We start from the raw sequence: 15,606 nt of genomic DNA on the forward strand, positions 1-15,606 counted from the left end.
AAGGCCATGACTGTCATAGAGGTGTAAAGAATAAAGATAAACTAATCTAGTAAGTGAACTCTGGTGTTATATGTCGAACTACCTTCCTATGTCGAAGGCTGGCAGCAGGGGTGATGGGCACCGGCCCAAAGCAGCAAGTAAGCGCCATGCATTCCACCCGAAGTCTTCTACACACCCAAAGTCTCTTTGGTGATGGAGAGTGGTGCCTGTGTGGCCCAGGGCCAGCACCCTCCTTCATCTGATAACCTGAGGTCCTATCTCCAGAGACCAGGTGGCACAATGTCTATGTCCTATTGTCCCTGATGCATACTACAGTATGGAGCTAATGTAGGTTGTAACATCTTATTTTCTTCACCATGAGCTGAGAGCATATGAGCCCCGTGGGTCTATCTTCAATAAAGTCTACAACAGATGATGATCACCTGAATTCTTATGACTTGTGATATGATCTTACTAATATATTCAGTCTAATAGTTTATACCCCAATGTATATAGACGGGCTCTCCGAGAGACAGACAGACGTGCCTCCTCATACATCCGCACCAGAAGATGGATCGCGGAGACCACAAGCTCTACCATGTTCATGGCTTAGATTCCAGGAGTCATCTTGACACCTATATGTCTGGAAAGGATATGACATTTGCAGATGATGCCTTTACATTTCCTATGAAGAAACTGCACTCTACTTTCAGTCAGGGTTTCTATAGAATATTCCAACTATATCCCTTTATCTATCCATCCATCCATCCATCCATCTATCCAGCTGAATAATCTGCTTCTGGTTTCTCTACTGCAATACAGATGTCAAGATTACCAAATCTGCCTATGTTTTTCAATACAGGCAGTGGCTCAGTGGTAGAGTTGCTGCCTATGGACAATGAGTTCATGAGTTCAAGTCCTGGCTGTCCCGATAATCCAGAGCCAATAAAAATTTTATTTATTCACTGCACTGAGGGGAGGAGCCGGGACAAAAGCCGTTTAGCCACAGGAGAAATCTGAGGAAGACAACATTGTTGTTGAAACGCATTGTGACTATAACTGACTATTATTAAAAGGATTGTTTTTTAGGATTTCCAAAAAACATCCCCTGGTTTCCTTTAATTCAGTTATAGTGCTCCATCAGACCGGCGTCTTTGTTTTCTTGTGTAACCATTCCATTCACGTCTCCTAAGACAATTCTTCTCGATTCCAGATTCCTGGGAGTAATTCATAATCAAGACTTAATGACATCAAGGAGGCATATCATTCGGATTCCTTGCTAGCACGTCCATCTGATGCAGTAAGTCTGGTTTTCAAAAATGGTGTGTGGTTTCAGGGGCAACGCCTGTACATACCTGCGGAGGTCAGATTGAGAGAACTGCAACTCATTCATGATTCAAAGATAGCTGGACACAGAGGAGCTCTAAAGACTCAAGAGTTCCTTTCTCGTTTCTTTTGGTGGCCCACTTACAGAAGAGACGTTCAAAATTACCTTACTTCATGTGAAGTCTGTGCGAGATTCAAGACACCACGTCCTTCACCTACAGGTCTATTACAGCCCATACCCATTCCATCCCGTCCATGGGGTTTTATTGCAATGGACTTTATTGTAGAATTGCCAACCTCTCAAGGGAAGAACACTATTTTGGTGGTGGTGGACCATTTAACGAAAGCAGCTCGTTTTATCCCGTGTCAGCTTACCCACTGCGAAACAGACATCTGACCTAATCATTCCAAATGTGTTTCACCTGCACGGAGTACCAGATGAGGTCATTTCTGATCGAGGCGTGCAATTCACTTCAACGTTCCGTCAGAATTTCTGTGCGGCGTTAGACATCAAAGTTAACCTTTGTTCTGCCTTTCCAAGACAAATGGACAAACTGAGCGCACCAACCAGACCTTGGAACAGTATCTCCACTGCTTTATCTGCCATCTACAGGATGATGACTGGGTAGATCTACTCCCACTGGCTGAGTTTTCATATAATAACTCTCAGAGCGCCTCCACTAAACAATCCCCTTTTATGCTAATTTGGGCTATCACCCTAATCTTCCTCGACATCCCATAGACTCGCCCTTACCAGCTGTGGCGACAGAATCTCTTCGCTACAGCAGAATCTTGATCTTCTAAAAAGAGAACCTAGGATCGGCTCAAGAGAGGTATAAGAAAGCAGCCGATAAGTTTAGTAAGCCTGCACCAGCCTTCAAGGTAGGAGATTTGGTCTGGCTATCAACCAGAAACCTTAAGTTGAGAATTCCATCATCTAAATTGGGACAAAAGTATGTTGGACCCTACAAGATCACTAAGATTGTAAGTGGCTTGTTGTCTTCAACTGCCCAGAACTATGAGAATTCATCCTGTGTTTCACGTTTCTCTCCTAAAGGCAGCTGTACCCAATACGTTTCCTGGACGTTCCGCTTCTCCTCCTGATCCAGTGTTAACTGATGGTCAGGAACAATTTGTAGTGGAAAAGATCCTGGACTCAAGGTTGTACAGAAATCAGCTACAATACCTGAATAAGTGGCAGGGCTACTCATCGGAAGACAACGCTTGAGAACCGGTTGACAACATCGATGCCCTCCCCGCTTACTCCGCCAGTTCCATCAGAGGTACCCAGATAAGCCTGGTCTGGGGTCGTCCAGTGGCCGTCCCTAAGGGGGGAGTAATGTGAGGTTTTCTGACTTTTTGCCTTGTTTTCTATCATTTTGCTTTAATCTGTTTTTTCCATTAGCCATCTTGCTTCCTGTTCTGCTGCCCTCAGTCTATATGGATTCCTCAGCTTCTATGTTCCTGCCCTGTTCCCTGATAATTATCATCTTAAGCCGCCTCACCTGATGGACCAGTGCTTCTGAATCCTGTTGCAGCCTGCCTTTAGCCTGGTCTCCTGAAGTCTGTGGAGGAACTACCTTTCTGCCATCCTCTGTTTTGGATCCCTGGAACTCGTGTCCACACAGGAACCCTTCTGCTCTGCCATGGACACTTACAAGTACAGTAAGAGAGACTGAATTATACCTTGAGACTTCTGCTGAATTTTGAGGATCTATTCCTCAAACCCTTCTTATGTTTTGTGCACTTGTATAAAGTAATACAAAGAACTCTTTAGCAAACATGTGTCCCTGTGTTTCCCCTGTACACTTGCACTAGACTCTATACAAACAGTATTTAACATCTTACAATCACATTACCTCCACCATGCTTGACAGGTGGTGTCAGGCACTCTTCCAGCATCTTTTCAGTTGTTCTGTGTCTCACAAATGTTCTTCTGTGTGATCCAAACACCTCAAACTTCGATTCGTCTGTCCATAACACTTTTTTCCAATCTTCCTCTGTCCAATGTCTGTGTTCTTTTGCCCATATTAATCTTTTCCTTTTATTAGCCAGTCTCAGATATGGCTTTTTCTTTGCCACTCTTCCCTGATGGCCGGCATTCCGGAGAGGCCTCTTTACTGTAGACATTGACACTGGCGTTTTGCGGGTACTATTTAATGAAGCTGCCAGTTGAGGAACTGTGAGCCGTCGATTTCTCACACTAGAGACTGTAATGTACTTGTGTTGCTCCGTTGTGCAGCGCGGCCTCCCACTTCTCTCTACTCTGGTTAGAGCCTGTTTGTGCTCTCCTCTGAAGGGAGTAGTGCACACTGTTGTAGGAAATCTTCAATTTCTTGGCAATTTCTCGCATGGAATATCCTTCATTTCTAAGAAGAAGACTGTCGAGTGTCACATGAAAGTTCTCTTTTTCTGGCCATTTGGAGAGTTTAATGGAACCAACAAATGTAATGCTCCAGATTCTCAACTAGCTCAAAGGAAGGTCAGTTTTATAGCTTCTCTAATCAGCAAAACTGTTTTCAGCTGTGCTGTCATACTTGCACAAGGGTTTTCAAGGGATTTCTAAACATCCATTAGCCTTCTAACACAGTTAGCAAACACAATGTACTATTAGAAGACTGGAGTGGTGGTTGTTGGAAATGGGCCTTTATACACCTATGTAGATATTGCATTAAAAACCAGACGTTTGAAGCTAGAATAGTCATTTACCACATTAACAATGTATAGAGAGTATGTCTCTTTAATTTAATGTTAGCTTCATTGAAAATGTGCTTTTCTTTCAAAAATAAGGAAATATCGAAGTGACCCTTTTGGTGAAAAAAATGTTGCAAACATCTCTGAAAACAGGCTGCAGACTTCAAAATTGCTGCAGTGCTCTGACCGTCAGGAGGGGGTCGGGGGTGTAGTCTGGGAGATCTGAAAGCTCAGGATTTGTTGGTGCTGTAAAATGCACCTTTTTACATAAAAAAACAAAAAAAAACAAGTATAAAAAAAACCTACTGCATGTGAACCTAGACTTAGACTAGATTTGATGTGGTTTTGCATAGAACAGGGAGTCAAATTATGTAGCTTGCCACAGGAAATTTTGCTCATGCCCAAAGCCACAGCCATTTGAAATATTTCTACCCTGGCAGGAGGATATGTCAGCGGTGGCGCTGCCAAGCGGCCAGGACAGTTTTATTTGCTGGTTTTTTGTGTTTTTTTTCCTTTGCCTTTTTTAAAAAAAAAAAAAAAACCAACAAAACAAAAACTACCTTGTCCTCACCATTGGATTTCCATCTTCCTCCCCCTTCCTTAAAAAAAAGGGGGGGGCACATCTGTACACAGCCATGTATTTCTATCTCTATGCAAGGGACGGAGTCCTCTGTGAGAGGGACAAAAGCCCTGACCTTCCGGGACAGCGGGACTGAGTCCTCTGTGAGAGGGACAAAAGCCTTGACCTTCCAGGACAGCGGGACTGAGTCCTCAGAGAGAGGGACAAAAGCCCTGACCTTCCAAGACAGCGGGACTGAGTCCTCAGAGAGATGGACAAAAGCACTGACCTTCCAGGACAGCGGGACTGAGTCCTCAGAGAGAGGGACAAAAGCCCTGACCTTCCGGGACAGCAGAACTGAGCCCTCAGGGAAGAGGGACAAAAGCACTGACCTTCCGGGACAGTGGGACGGAGTCCTCTGTGAGAGGGACAAAAGCCCTGACCTTCCGAGACAGCAAGACTGAGCCCTCAGGGAGAGGGACAAAAGCACTGACCTTCCGGGACAGCGGGACGGAGCCCTCAGGGAGAGGGACAAAAGCCCTGACCTTCCGGGATGCAGCCCTCAGGGAGAGGGACAAGAGCCCTGACCTTCCGAGACAGCAGGACTGAGCCCTCAGGGAGAGGGACAAAAGCACTGACCTTCCGGGACAGCGGGACGGAGCCCTCAGGGAGAGGGACAAAAGCCCTGACCTTCCGGGATGCAGCCCTCAGGGAGAGGGACAAGAGCCCTGACCTTCCGGACGGAGCCCTCAGTGAGAGGGACAAAAGCCTTGACCTTCCGGGACAGCAGGACTGAGCCCTCAGAGAGAGGGACAAAAGCCCTGACCTTCCAGGACAGCGGGACTGTGTCCTCAGAGAGAGGGACAAAAGCCCTGACCTTCCGGGACAGCGTCCTCAGAGAGAGGGACAAAAGCCCTGACCTTCCGGGACGGAGCCCTCAGAGAGAGGGACAAAAGCCCTGACCTTCCGGGACGGAGCCCTCAGGGAGAGGGACAAAAGCACTGACCTTCCGGGACGGAGCCCTCAGGGAGAGGGACAAAAGCACTGACCTTCCGGGACGGAGCCCCTCAGGGGAAAGGGACAAAAGCACTGACCCTTCCGGGACGGAGCCCTCAGGGAGAGGGACAAAAGCCACTGACCTTCCGGGACGGAGCCCTCAGGGAGAGGGACAAAAGCACTGACCTTCCGGGACGGAGCCCTCAGGGAGAGGGACAAAAGCACTGACCTTCCGGGAGAAAGGGATGGAGCCCTCAGGGAGAGGGACAAAAGCACTGACCTTCTGGGACAGCAGGACGGAGCCCTCAGGGAGAGGGACAAAAGCACTGACCTTCCCAGACAGTGGGACGGAGTCAAAAGCCCTGACCTTCCAGGACAATGGGACGGAGCCCTCAGTGAGAGGGACAAAAGCACTGACCTTCCGAGACAGCAGGACTGAGCCCTCAGGGAGAGGGACAAAAGCCCTGACCTTCCGGGACAGCGGGACGGAGTCATCAGAGAGAGGGACAAAAGCCCTGACCTTCCAGGACAGCGGGACTGTGTCCTCAGAGAGAGGGACAAAAGCCCTGACCTTCCAGGACAGCGGGACTGTGTCCTCTGTGAGAGGGACAAAAGCCCTGACCTTCCGGGACAGCGGGACGGAGTCATCAGGGAGAGGGACAAAAGCACTGACCTTCCGGGACGGAGCCCTCAGGGAGAGGGACAAAAGCACTGACCTTTCCGGGACGGAGCCCTCAGGGAGAAGGACAAAAGCACTGACCTTCCGGGACGGAGCCCTCAGGGAGAAGGACAAAAGCACTGACCTTCCGGGACGGAGCCCTCAGGGAGAAGGACAAAAGCACTTACCTTCCGGCGAGAGCGGGATGGAGCCCTCAGGGAGAGGGACAAAAGCACCGACCTTCCGGGACAGCGGGACGCAGCCCTTAAATCAGGACAGTCCACTGAACACAGGGCGGTTAGGCGCTTTTGATGTGGCTTTTGGGACACAATCATCTGCAAATTAAGTATTTGGTTGCAGAACTTTCTGCATCGCCTGGTAGAAAAAAAAAGTGGGTTTCTATGTATTTAGGCTGAAAACCACTGAAAGAATTGACATGCTGCAGATTATTGTCTGCTGCAAAAAAAAACCAAAACAAAAAAAAACAAACCCTCAATTCTCTGACTTCGCTGGCATACACTGATTTATGACATGATCTGCACTCAAAAAACGCTGCAAAAAAAAAAAAAAATGCGCTGTGTGCACACTGCCTTAAAGGGAACCTGTCAGTAAATTAAAGCTTAAATCTTTTTTTCTTTTAATCATAGCAGTGAATGTCAGTATACAGGGCTAGTTAGTCATGCAGGTCTGAATGCTGCTGGGAAGAAACCAAACCTGCTGTTATATACATTGATAAGCCAAATACAATGGAAGGTATGCCCAGAAAAACTGAGTAAACGCAGCACACAGGCTAGAGCCGCAGCGATAACGCAGCACACAGGCCAGAGCCGCGGCGATAACGCTGCGCCACGACACAACGCACCCGTCCGTCCCTCCGGAGCGCCCGCCGCACTCTTCTCCTATGTCCCCAGCTTCTGCTCTTTTGACCGTGAAAGGGCGTGACCGCCTAAACCAACGCCCAAACTAAGCTCCAATCAGAAGACAGAGTTGAGTGACAGCCGAGTGAGCCAATGAGAAGTGCGCTGTGCCTTCCGCAGTTCCGCAGCCGGAGAATGCGGTTGTTGTGCGGTATTCGGGGCGCTGCGGGCGGCAGGTAACGTGCGCTCCGGCCGTGTCGCATTGTCCTCTGCTTCCCCCCCACACCCGCCTGCACTGGCTGCACGCTCATGTCCTGGGTGATGAACACCCCCTTGAAGTGCTCTCTATAGTGACTGTTCCCTGTCAGCCCCTGTCATTGCCCTGCACTTGTAGAAGCCTCGCTTCAGGTGTATGTCCCTGCGCTCCTCCTCTTTCCAGTGAATTGGGTGTAACAAACATGGCGGACGCACACCCAGCTGTGACATCCCGGCCGCCGGGGGTTGATGGACGCGTCTTTCCCCCATTTACAGCCGCGTTGAGGACTTATTGACTTCTAAACTTGATATATTAATTTCCACTAGAACCAAGAGGGCACCAGCAGAGTCTTCTCTGGGGGGCGTGTCCTTTTTCCCCCTGCATGAAATTGACCAATCATAAGCAGGATGCATCATGCAAGAGGGGAAAAAAGTACACGCCCCCAAGTAGTCTGTAGGACTGATGTGTCTAACCAGGTCACACAGATCTCACTGCTCGAAGCCGCTGAGGATAGCAGAGCTGTGTGTCATTACAAACACTGCTCTGCGTCTGTCCCAGGTATTGGGGGAGAAAGCTCTGCAGCTCTCACTGTACAGCACTGACCGCACCGCACCTGTCACATACAGCGCTCTGCATCTAACCCAGGGCGCAGTGCATTATTCCATGATACATACAGCGCTCTGCATCTATTCCAGGTAACGGGTGCTGCTCCCATGCTGCAGCTCCCTTCTCCCGGGGCTGTCAGTGCTGTGAGATGAAAGCTGCAGAGTGTCACATACAGCGCTCTGCATCTAACCTAGGTCCAAGTTCATTATTCCCCAATAAGTGGAATAGATGCAGAGCGCTGTCATGTAACAGGTGCTGCTCCCATGCGGTGCTGTGAGATGAGAGCTGCAGAGTGCTATATAAAGCGCTCGTCACATACAGCACCTCGGCCATCTCACCCAGGTCCCAGTGCATTGTTCTCTGATAACTGGAATATATACAGAGGGCTATATGTAATGGGTGCTGCTCCCATGCTGCAGCTCCCTTCTCCCGGGGCTGTCAGTGCTGTGAGATGAAAGCTGCAGAGTATCACATACAGCCCTCTGCATCTCACCCAGGTCCCAGTGCATTGTTCTCTGATAACTGGAATATATACAGAGGGCTATATGTAATGGGTGCTGCTCCCATGCTGCAGCTCCTTCTCCCGGGGCTGTCAGTGCTGTGAGATGAAAGCTGCAGAGTATCACATACAGCCCTCTGCATCTCACCCAGGTCCCAGTGCATTGTTCTCTGATAACTGGAATATATACAGAGGGCTATATGTAATGGGTGCTGCTCCCATGCAGCAGCTCCCTTCTCCCGGGGCTGTCAGTGCTGTGAGATGAAAGTTGCAGAGTATCACATACAGCCCTCTGCATCTCACCCAGGTCCCAGTGCATTGTTCTCTGATAACTGGAATATATACAGAGGGCTATATGTAATGGGTGCTGCTCCCATGCTGCAGCTCCCTTCTCCCGGGGCTGTCAGTGCTGTGAGATGAAAGCTGCAGAGTATCACATACAGCCCTCTGCATCTCACCCAGGTCCCAGTGCATTGTTCTCTGATAACTGGAACTGATGCCAAGTGCTGTATGTAACAGTGCTGTTCACATGCTGCAGCTCTCTTCTGGTGCTGTCAGTGGTGTGAGATGAGAGCTGCAGAGTGTCACAGCATTCTGCAACTAACCCAGGTCCCAGTGCATTATTCCCTGATAATTGGAATAGATGCAGAGCGCTTTATGTAACAGATGCTGCTCACATGCTGCAGCTCTCTACTCCCGGTGCTGTCCAGTGCTGTGAGATGAGAGCTGCAGAGTGTCACATACAGCAAGGTATCTAACCAAGGAATATTGAACTGGGACCTGGGTTAGATTCAGAGCGCTGTATGTGACGATCGCTATATGTGATTCTCTGCAGGTCACATCTCACAGCACTGACATCACTGGGAGAGGAGAGCTGCAGCATATGACCAGCACCTATCACATACAGCACTCTGCATTTATGCCAGGTTCCGGTCAATATTGCCTGATATCTGTGATAGATACAGAGCATTATATGTGATTCTCTGCAGCTCTCATCTCACAGCACTGACCTCACTGGGAGTATTGAGCTGCAGCATCGTGAGCAGCGCCTGTCACAGCTCTCTGCATTTATCCCAGGTTCAAGTCAATATTCCCTGATATCTGTGATAGATGCAGAGCATTGTGTGTGATTCTCTGCAGCTCTTATCTCACAGCACTGACATCACAGGGAGAGGAGAGCTGCAGCATGTGAGCAGTACTTGTCACATCACATACAACGCTCTGCATCTAACCCAGGGCCCAGTGCATTATTCCCCGATACCTGTGATAGATGTATAGTGCTGTATGTGATTCTCTGCAGCTCTCGTCTCACAGCACTGACATCCCTGGGAGAGGAGAGCTGCAGCATGGTACCAGTGCCTATCACATACAGCGCTCTGCATTTATCCCAGGTTCCAGTCAATATTCCCTGATAACTGTGATAGATACAGAGCACTGTATGTGATTCTCTGCAGCTCCCATCTCACAGCACTGACGTCACAGGGAGAGGAGAGCTGCAGCCCACCCCCCCAAAAATGCAACAAAAAAAGTCCTATGTACCCAAATATAGTAGGTTGCGGTGACATCTCAGAAGCCGGTGCGCTGGGGGGTGAACGGCTCCGAGGTTTCCTTATGTATTTCACAAATCTGACAATGAATCTCTATTATTTCAGGCCTCTATAAGTCCCCTCCCGAGACGGAGCGTCTCCTCCCAGACCAGGGTGGAATGTATCGCTCCGCTCTTCCAAACAGTGCAAGAAACCCCGCCAGCCTGTATCGACCAAAGTCTCGGGGACCATCCCGGCATGGATCAGAGGACGTCTGCTGCGCAACGGGCCCGGCAGATTCGAGTTTGGCAATGACAAGTAAGAATATATTTGGCTTCTTGTGTATTAGTATTTATATCCTAAGCATTCTCCTAGTTACACCCACTCAATCTTTCACTAGGGTGCAGCAGCTCGATCTCTCACTAGGCAGCAGCAGCTCGATTTCTCACTAGCAGCAGCTTGATTTCTCACCAGGCAGCAGCAGCTCGATTTCTCACTAGGCGGCAGCAGCAGCAGCTCGATTTCTCACTAGGCAGCAGCACCAGCTTGATTTCTCACTAGGCAGCAGCACCAGCTCGATTTCTCATTAGGCAGCAGCACCAGCTCAATTTCTCATTAGGCAGCAGCACCAGATCGATTTCTCACTAGGCAGCAGCACCAGCTCGATTTCTCACTAGGCAGCAGCACCAGCTCGATTTCTCATTAGGCAGCAGCAGATCGATTTCTCACTAGACAACAGCAGCTCGATTTCTCACTAGGGCCAACAGCAGCTCAATCTCTCACTTAGGCAGCAGAAGCTTGATCTCTCACTTGGGAGCAGCAGGTCGATCTCTCACTGGGCAGCAGCGGCAGCTTGCGCTCTCACAAGGCAGCAGCAGCTCGATCTCTCACTCTCTCGCTTTTTCTTTCACTACTTCCAAACATTGCAGATTATTTTTTTAAATAGATGTTTATGCAGTTAATCAGAAGGGCGGTGACCGAGCAAATCACACTTTTCTTGGTGAGGAAACCTGCAGCAGGGTCATGCAGAATTTCGCTGTGGATTTTTCCGTCGTGAGTTTTGCTCAAATTTCTAACTTTTAGGCTAAGCGCACCCTGCCTTTGTGCAGTACACCCAGCATAACGCGTTAATGGGGTATGTCAGTACAAAATGACTGTTCATACCAAGCACAGGCGCTCAGTGCACCCTTGGGACAACCGAACAGTTCAGTGCACCTACTCTCCTACGTGTTTTCTATCTATCTCCACCCTCAAGGGTGTCAAATCAAAGTAGGGAAGGGTGGGTATGGATGGAAAACAATGACAAAGAAAACTTGGCACAAAATCATGATGCAAAGAAGGTGAATTTTCACTAAACAGCACAAACGTTTCGGTCGGTAACAGACCTTCCTCAGTGTGCTGAAGTCAAATATAAAAATAACCATACAGTGTCAAAAATTGCATGAATAAAGAGGACATGCAGGAGAAAGTAAAATGCACAGAATGTGTTACTGGCATCTATCAGAAAAGGTGCCGAGATCTGGGGGTATAATGAAAGATGGAGCATCAATAATAGTTCTTCTTGCTGTTGCTGCTTTCTAGTGAGTGTTTTTCTCACCCCAGTGCTGGTTTCACTGCTATTTTGCGTAGTACTGCATGTTCTCCATGCTGCTGCTCTGTTTTAGTGTAGCTGTGGATCCAATACTTAGGTGAGTTAACGTTCTTCTTGCTTTTGCTGCTTTCTAGTAAGTGTTTATCTCACTCCAGTGCTGAATTCACAGTCACACTGCTTATTACTACACGTTCTTCATGTTGCTGCTGTTTTAGTGTAGCTGTGGATACAGTAATTAGGTGAAATAATGTTCTTCTTGCTTCTGTTGCTTTCTAGTGAGTGTTTATCTCACCTCAGTGCTGGATTCACTGCCACACTGCTTAGTATTACATGTTTTCCATGCTGCTGCAATGTTTTACTGTTGCTGTGGATCCAATACTTAGGTGAACCAATGTTGTTCTTGCTCCTGCTGCTTTCTAGTTAAGTGTTTATCTCACCCCAGTGCTGGATTCACAACTACACTGCTTAGTACTTCATGTCCTTAAAGTGGCTGCTGTTTTTTTAGTGTAGCTGTGGATCCAACACTTGGGTGATCTAATGTTCTTCTTGCTTCTGCTGCTTTCTAGTAAGTTGTTTATCTCATCCCATTGCTGGATTCACTGCCACACTGCTTAGTATTACATGTTCTCCATTTAGTATAGTTTGTGGATCCAACACTTGGGTGAGCTAATGTTTTTCTTGCTTCTACTGCTTTCTAGTAAGTGTTTCTCACCCCAATGCTTGATTCACAGACACACTGCTTAGCACTATATATCCACCATGTTGCTACAGCTTTTTTTTTTTTTCTTTTTCTGTATAGCTCTGCATTCCATATTTGGGTTAGCTAATGTCCTTCTTGCTCCTTTTTTTCTAGTAAGTGTTTATCTCACGCCAGTGCTGGATTCACAGCCACACTGCTCAGTATTGATGAATAATGTCCTCCATGCTGCTGATGCTTCTAAGGACCTACTAAATAGAGACATGAGAGCAGGAATCCCTCACGTCTGTGTATACAGTGTATGAGAGACATCAGAGCAGCTCGTCTATGCCCACTAGCCCAGAGACAACTGAAAACTACAGTTAGATCCTGCAAAAGAGAAAATAATTAATTGTGCAGGATACAATCATATAATGGCCAGATATAGTGTTATTCCTCTTGTACACATACTGCTTGTTCGCAGCAGTCACCTGAAATGACTGGTTTGCTTTAAGCTCTACCAGGATAACCCCTTTAACTCTTCGTTGCTCAATCATTCGGCGCACACTGCAGGCTCCGCGTCCTTGTGTTTCAGGTACAATCACTGGTTTGACGGCATTGCCCTGATGCACACAGCTTTAAGATAGAGAATGGCTCGGTCACCTACATGAGCAAGTTTCTACAAAGTGACTCTTACACCAGGAATAAGAGCGCCAATCGCATCGTCATGTCCGAGTTTGGCACCTTGGCTGCGCCCGACCGCCCTGCAAGTCTCTGTACAACCGATTTATGTCCAGGTTCAAACTGGGTAAGTTCACAGCTCATCTCCAGAGCAGAAGATATTGCCAGGGTCAGGAGAAGCTTGGAAGCTGCAGCCATGGTAGTGATGTCCTTTCTCTCAGAGCAGGAGATATTGCCAAGGTCAGAAGAAGCTTGGAAGCTGCAGCCATGGTAGTGATGACCCTTCTCTCCAGAGCAGGACATATTGCCAGGGTCTGAAGAAGCTTGGGAAGCTGCAGCCATGGTAGTGATGTCCCTTCTCTCCAGAGCAGGACATATTGCCAAGGTCAGAAGAAGCTTGGAAGCTGCAGCCATGGTAGGTGATGACCCTTCTCTCCAGAGCAGAACATATTGCCATGGTCTGAAGAAGCTTGGAAGCTGCAGCCATGGTAGTGATGTCCCTTCTCTCCAGAGCAGGAGATATTGCCAGGGTCAGGAGAAGCTTGGAAGCTGCAGCCATGGTAGTGATGTCCCTTCTCTCCAGAGCAGGAGATATTGCCAGGGTCAGAAGAAGCTTGGAAGCTGCAGCCATGGTAGTGATGTCCCTTCTCTCCAGAGCAGGAGATATTGCCAGGGTCAGAAGAAGCTTGGAAGCTGCAGCCATGGTAGTGATGTCCCTTCTCTCCAGAGCAGGACATATTGCCAGGGTCAGAAGAAGCTTGGAAGCTGCAGCCATGGTAGTGATGTCCCTTTCTCTCCAGACCAGAAGATATTGCCAGGGTCAGAAGAAGCTTGGAAGCTGCAGCCATGGTAGTGATGTCCCTTCTCTCCAGAGCAGGAGATATTGCCAGGGTCTGAAGAAGCTTAGAAGCTGCAGCCATGGTAGTGATATTCCTTCTCTCCAGAGAAGGAGATATTGCCAGGGTCAGAAGAAGCTTGGAAGCAGCAGCCATGGTAGTGATGTTCCTTCTCTCCAGAGCAGGACATATTGCCAGGGTCAGAAGAAGCTTAGAAGCTGCAGCCATGGTAGTGATGTTCCTTTTCTCCAGAGCAGGAGATATTGCCAGGGTCAGGAGAAGCTTAGAAGCTGCAGCCATGGTAGTGATGTCCCTTCTCTCCAGAGCAGGAGATATTGCCATGGGTCTGAAGAAGCTTAGAAGCTGCAGCCATGGTAGTGATGTCCCTTTCTCTCCAGAGCAGGAGATATTGCCAGGGTCAGGAGAAGCTTGGAAGCTGCAGCCATGGTAGTGATGTCCCTTCTCTCCAGAGCAGGAGATATGCCAGGGTCTGAAGAAGCTTAGAAGCTGCAGCCATGGTAGTGATGTTCCTTCTCTCCAGAGCAGGAGATATTGCCAGGGTCAGGAGAAGCTTAGAAGCTGCAGCCATGGTAGTGATGTCCCTTCTCTCCAGAGCAGGAGATATTGCCAGGGTCTGAAGAAGCTTAGAAGCTACAGCCATGATAGTGATGTCCCTTCTCTCCAGAGCAGGAGATATTGCCAGGGTCAGGAGAAGCTTAGAAGCTGCAGCCATGGTAGTGATGTCCCTTCTCTCCAGAGCAGGACATATTGCCAGGGTCAGGAGAAGCTTAGAAGCTGCAGCCATGGAAGTGATGTTCCTTCTCGTCCAGAGCAGGAGATATTGCCAGGGTCAGGAGAAGCTTAGAAGCTGCAGCCATGGTAGTGATGTTCCTTCTCTCCAGAGCAGGAGATATTGCCATGGTCAGGAGAAGCTTAGAAGCTGCAGCCATGGTAGTGATGTCCCTTCTCTCCAGAGCAGGAGATATTGCCAGGGTTCTGAAGAAGCTTAGAAGCTGCAGCCATGGTAGTGATGTTCCTTCTCTCCAGAGCAGGACATATTGCCAGGGTCAGGAGAAGCTTAGAAGCTGCAGCCATGGTAGTGATGTTCCTTCTCCCCAGAGCAGGAGATCTTGCCAGGGTCAGGAGAAGCTTAGAAGCTGCAGCCATGGTAGTGATGTCCCTTCTCGTCCAGAGCAGGAGATATTGCCAGGGTCTGAAGAAGCTTAGAAGCTGCAGCCATGGTAGTGATGTCCCTTCTCCCAGAGCAGGAGATATTGCCAGGGTCTGAAGAAGCTTAGAAGCTGCAGCCATGGTAGTGATGTCCTTCTCTCCAGAGCAGGACATATTGCCAGGGTCAGGAGAAGCTTAGAAGCTGCAGCCATGGTAGTGATGTTCCTTCTCCCCAGAGCAGGAGATCTTGCCAGGGTCAGGAGAAGCTTAGAAGCTGCAGCCATGGTAGTGATGTCCCTTCTCTCCAGAGCAGGAGATATTGCCAGGGTCTGAAGAAGCTTAGAAGCTGCAGCCATGGTAGTGATGTCCCTTCTCTCCAGAGCAGGAGATATTGCCAGGGTCAGGAGAAGCTTAGAAGCTGCAGCCATGGAAGTGATGTCCCTTCTCTCCAGAGCAGGACATATTGCCAGGGTCTGAAGAACCTTAGAAGCTGCAGCCATGGTAGTGATGTCCCTTCTCTCCAGAGCAGGAGATATTGCCAGGGTCAGGAGAAGCTTAGAAGCTGCAGCCATGGTAGTGATGTCCCTTCTCGTCCAGAGCAGGAGATATTGCCAGGGTCTGAAGAAGCTTAGAAGCTGCAGCCATGGAAGTGATGTCCCTTCTCTTCCAGAGCAGGAGATATTGCCAGGGTCTGAA

At 48.7% G+C, this 15,606-nt stretch overlaps 1 protein-coding gene across 1 annotated transcript in view; it reads left to right on the forward strand.

The window, feature by feature from the left end:
* The first annotated feature begins 549 nt into the window (after nt 1-549).
* Nucleotides 550-15,606, forward strand: part of LOC142255902 (carotenoid-cleaving dioxygenase, mitochondrial-like) — a 25,606-nt gene continuing 10,549 nt past the window's right edge. Inside the window, 9 exon segments of the mRNA XM_075327350.1 lie at nt 550-691; nt 2,114-2,289; nt 2,363-2,466; nt 2,823-2,970; nt 10,083-10,175; nt 10,177-10,274; nt 12,819-12,852; nt 12,855-12,983; nt 12,986-13,031. Coding sequence (XP_075183465.1) covers nt 550-691; nt 2,114-2,289; nt 2,363-2,466; nt 2,823-2,970; nt 10,083-10,175; nt 10,177-10,274; nt 12,819-12,852; nt 12,855-12,983; nt 12,986-13,031 — 970 coding nt within the window.

Source organism: Anomaloglossus baeobatrachus, chromosome 11, assembly GCF_048569485.1.
Source record: "Anomaloglossus baeobatrachus isolate aAnoBae1 chromosome 11, aAnoBae1.hap1, whole genome shotgun sequence".
Taxonomy (NCBI): Eukaryota; Metazoa; Chordata; class Amphibia; order Anura; family Aromobatidae; genus Anomaloglossus; species Anomaloglossus baeobatrachus.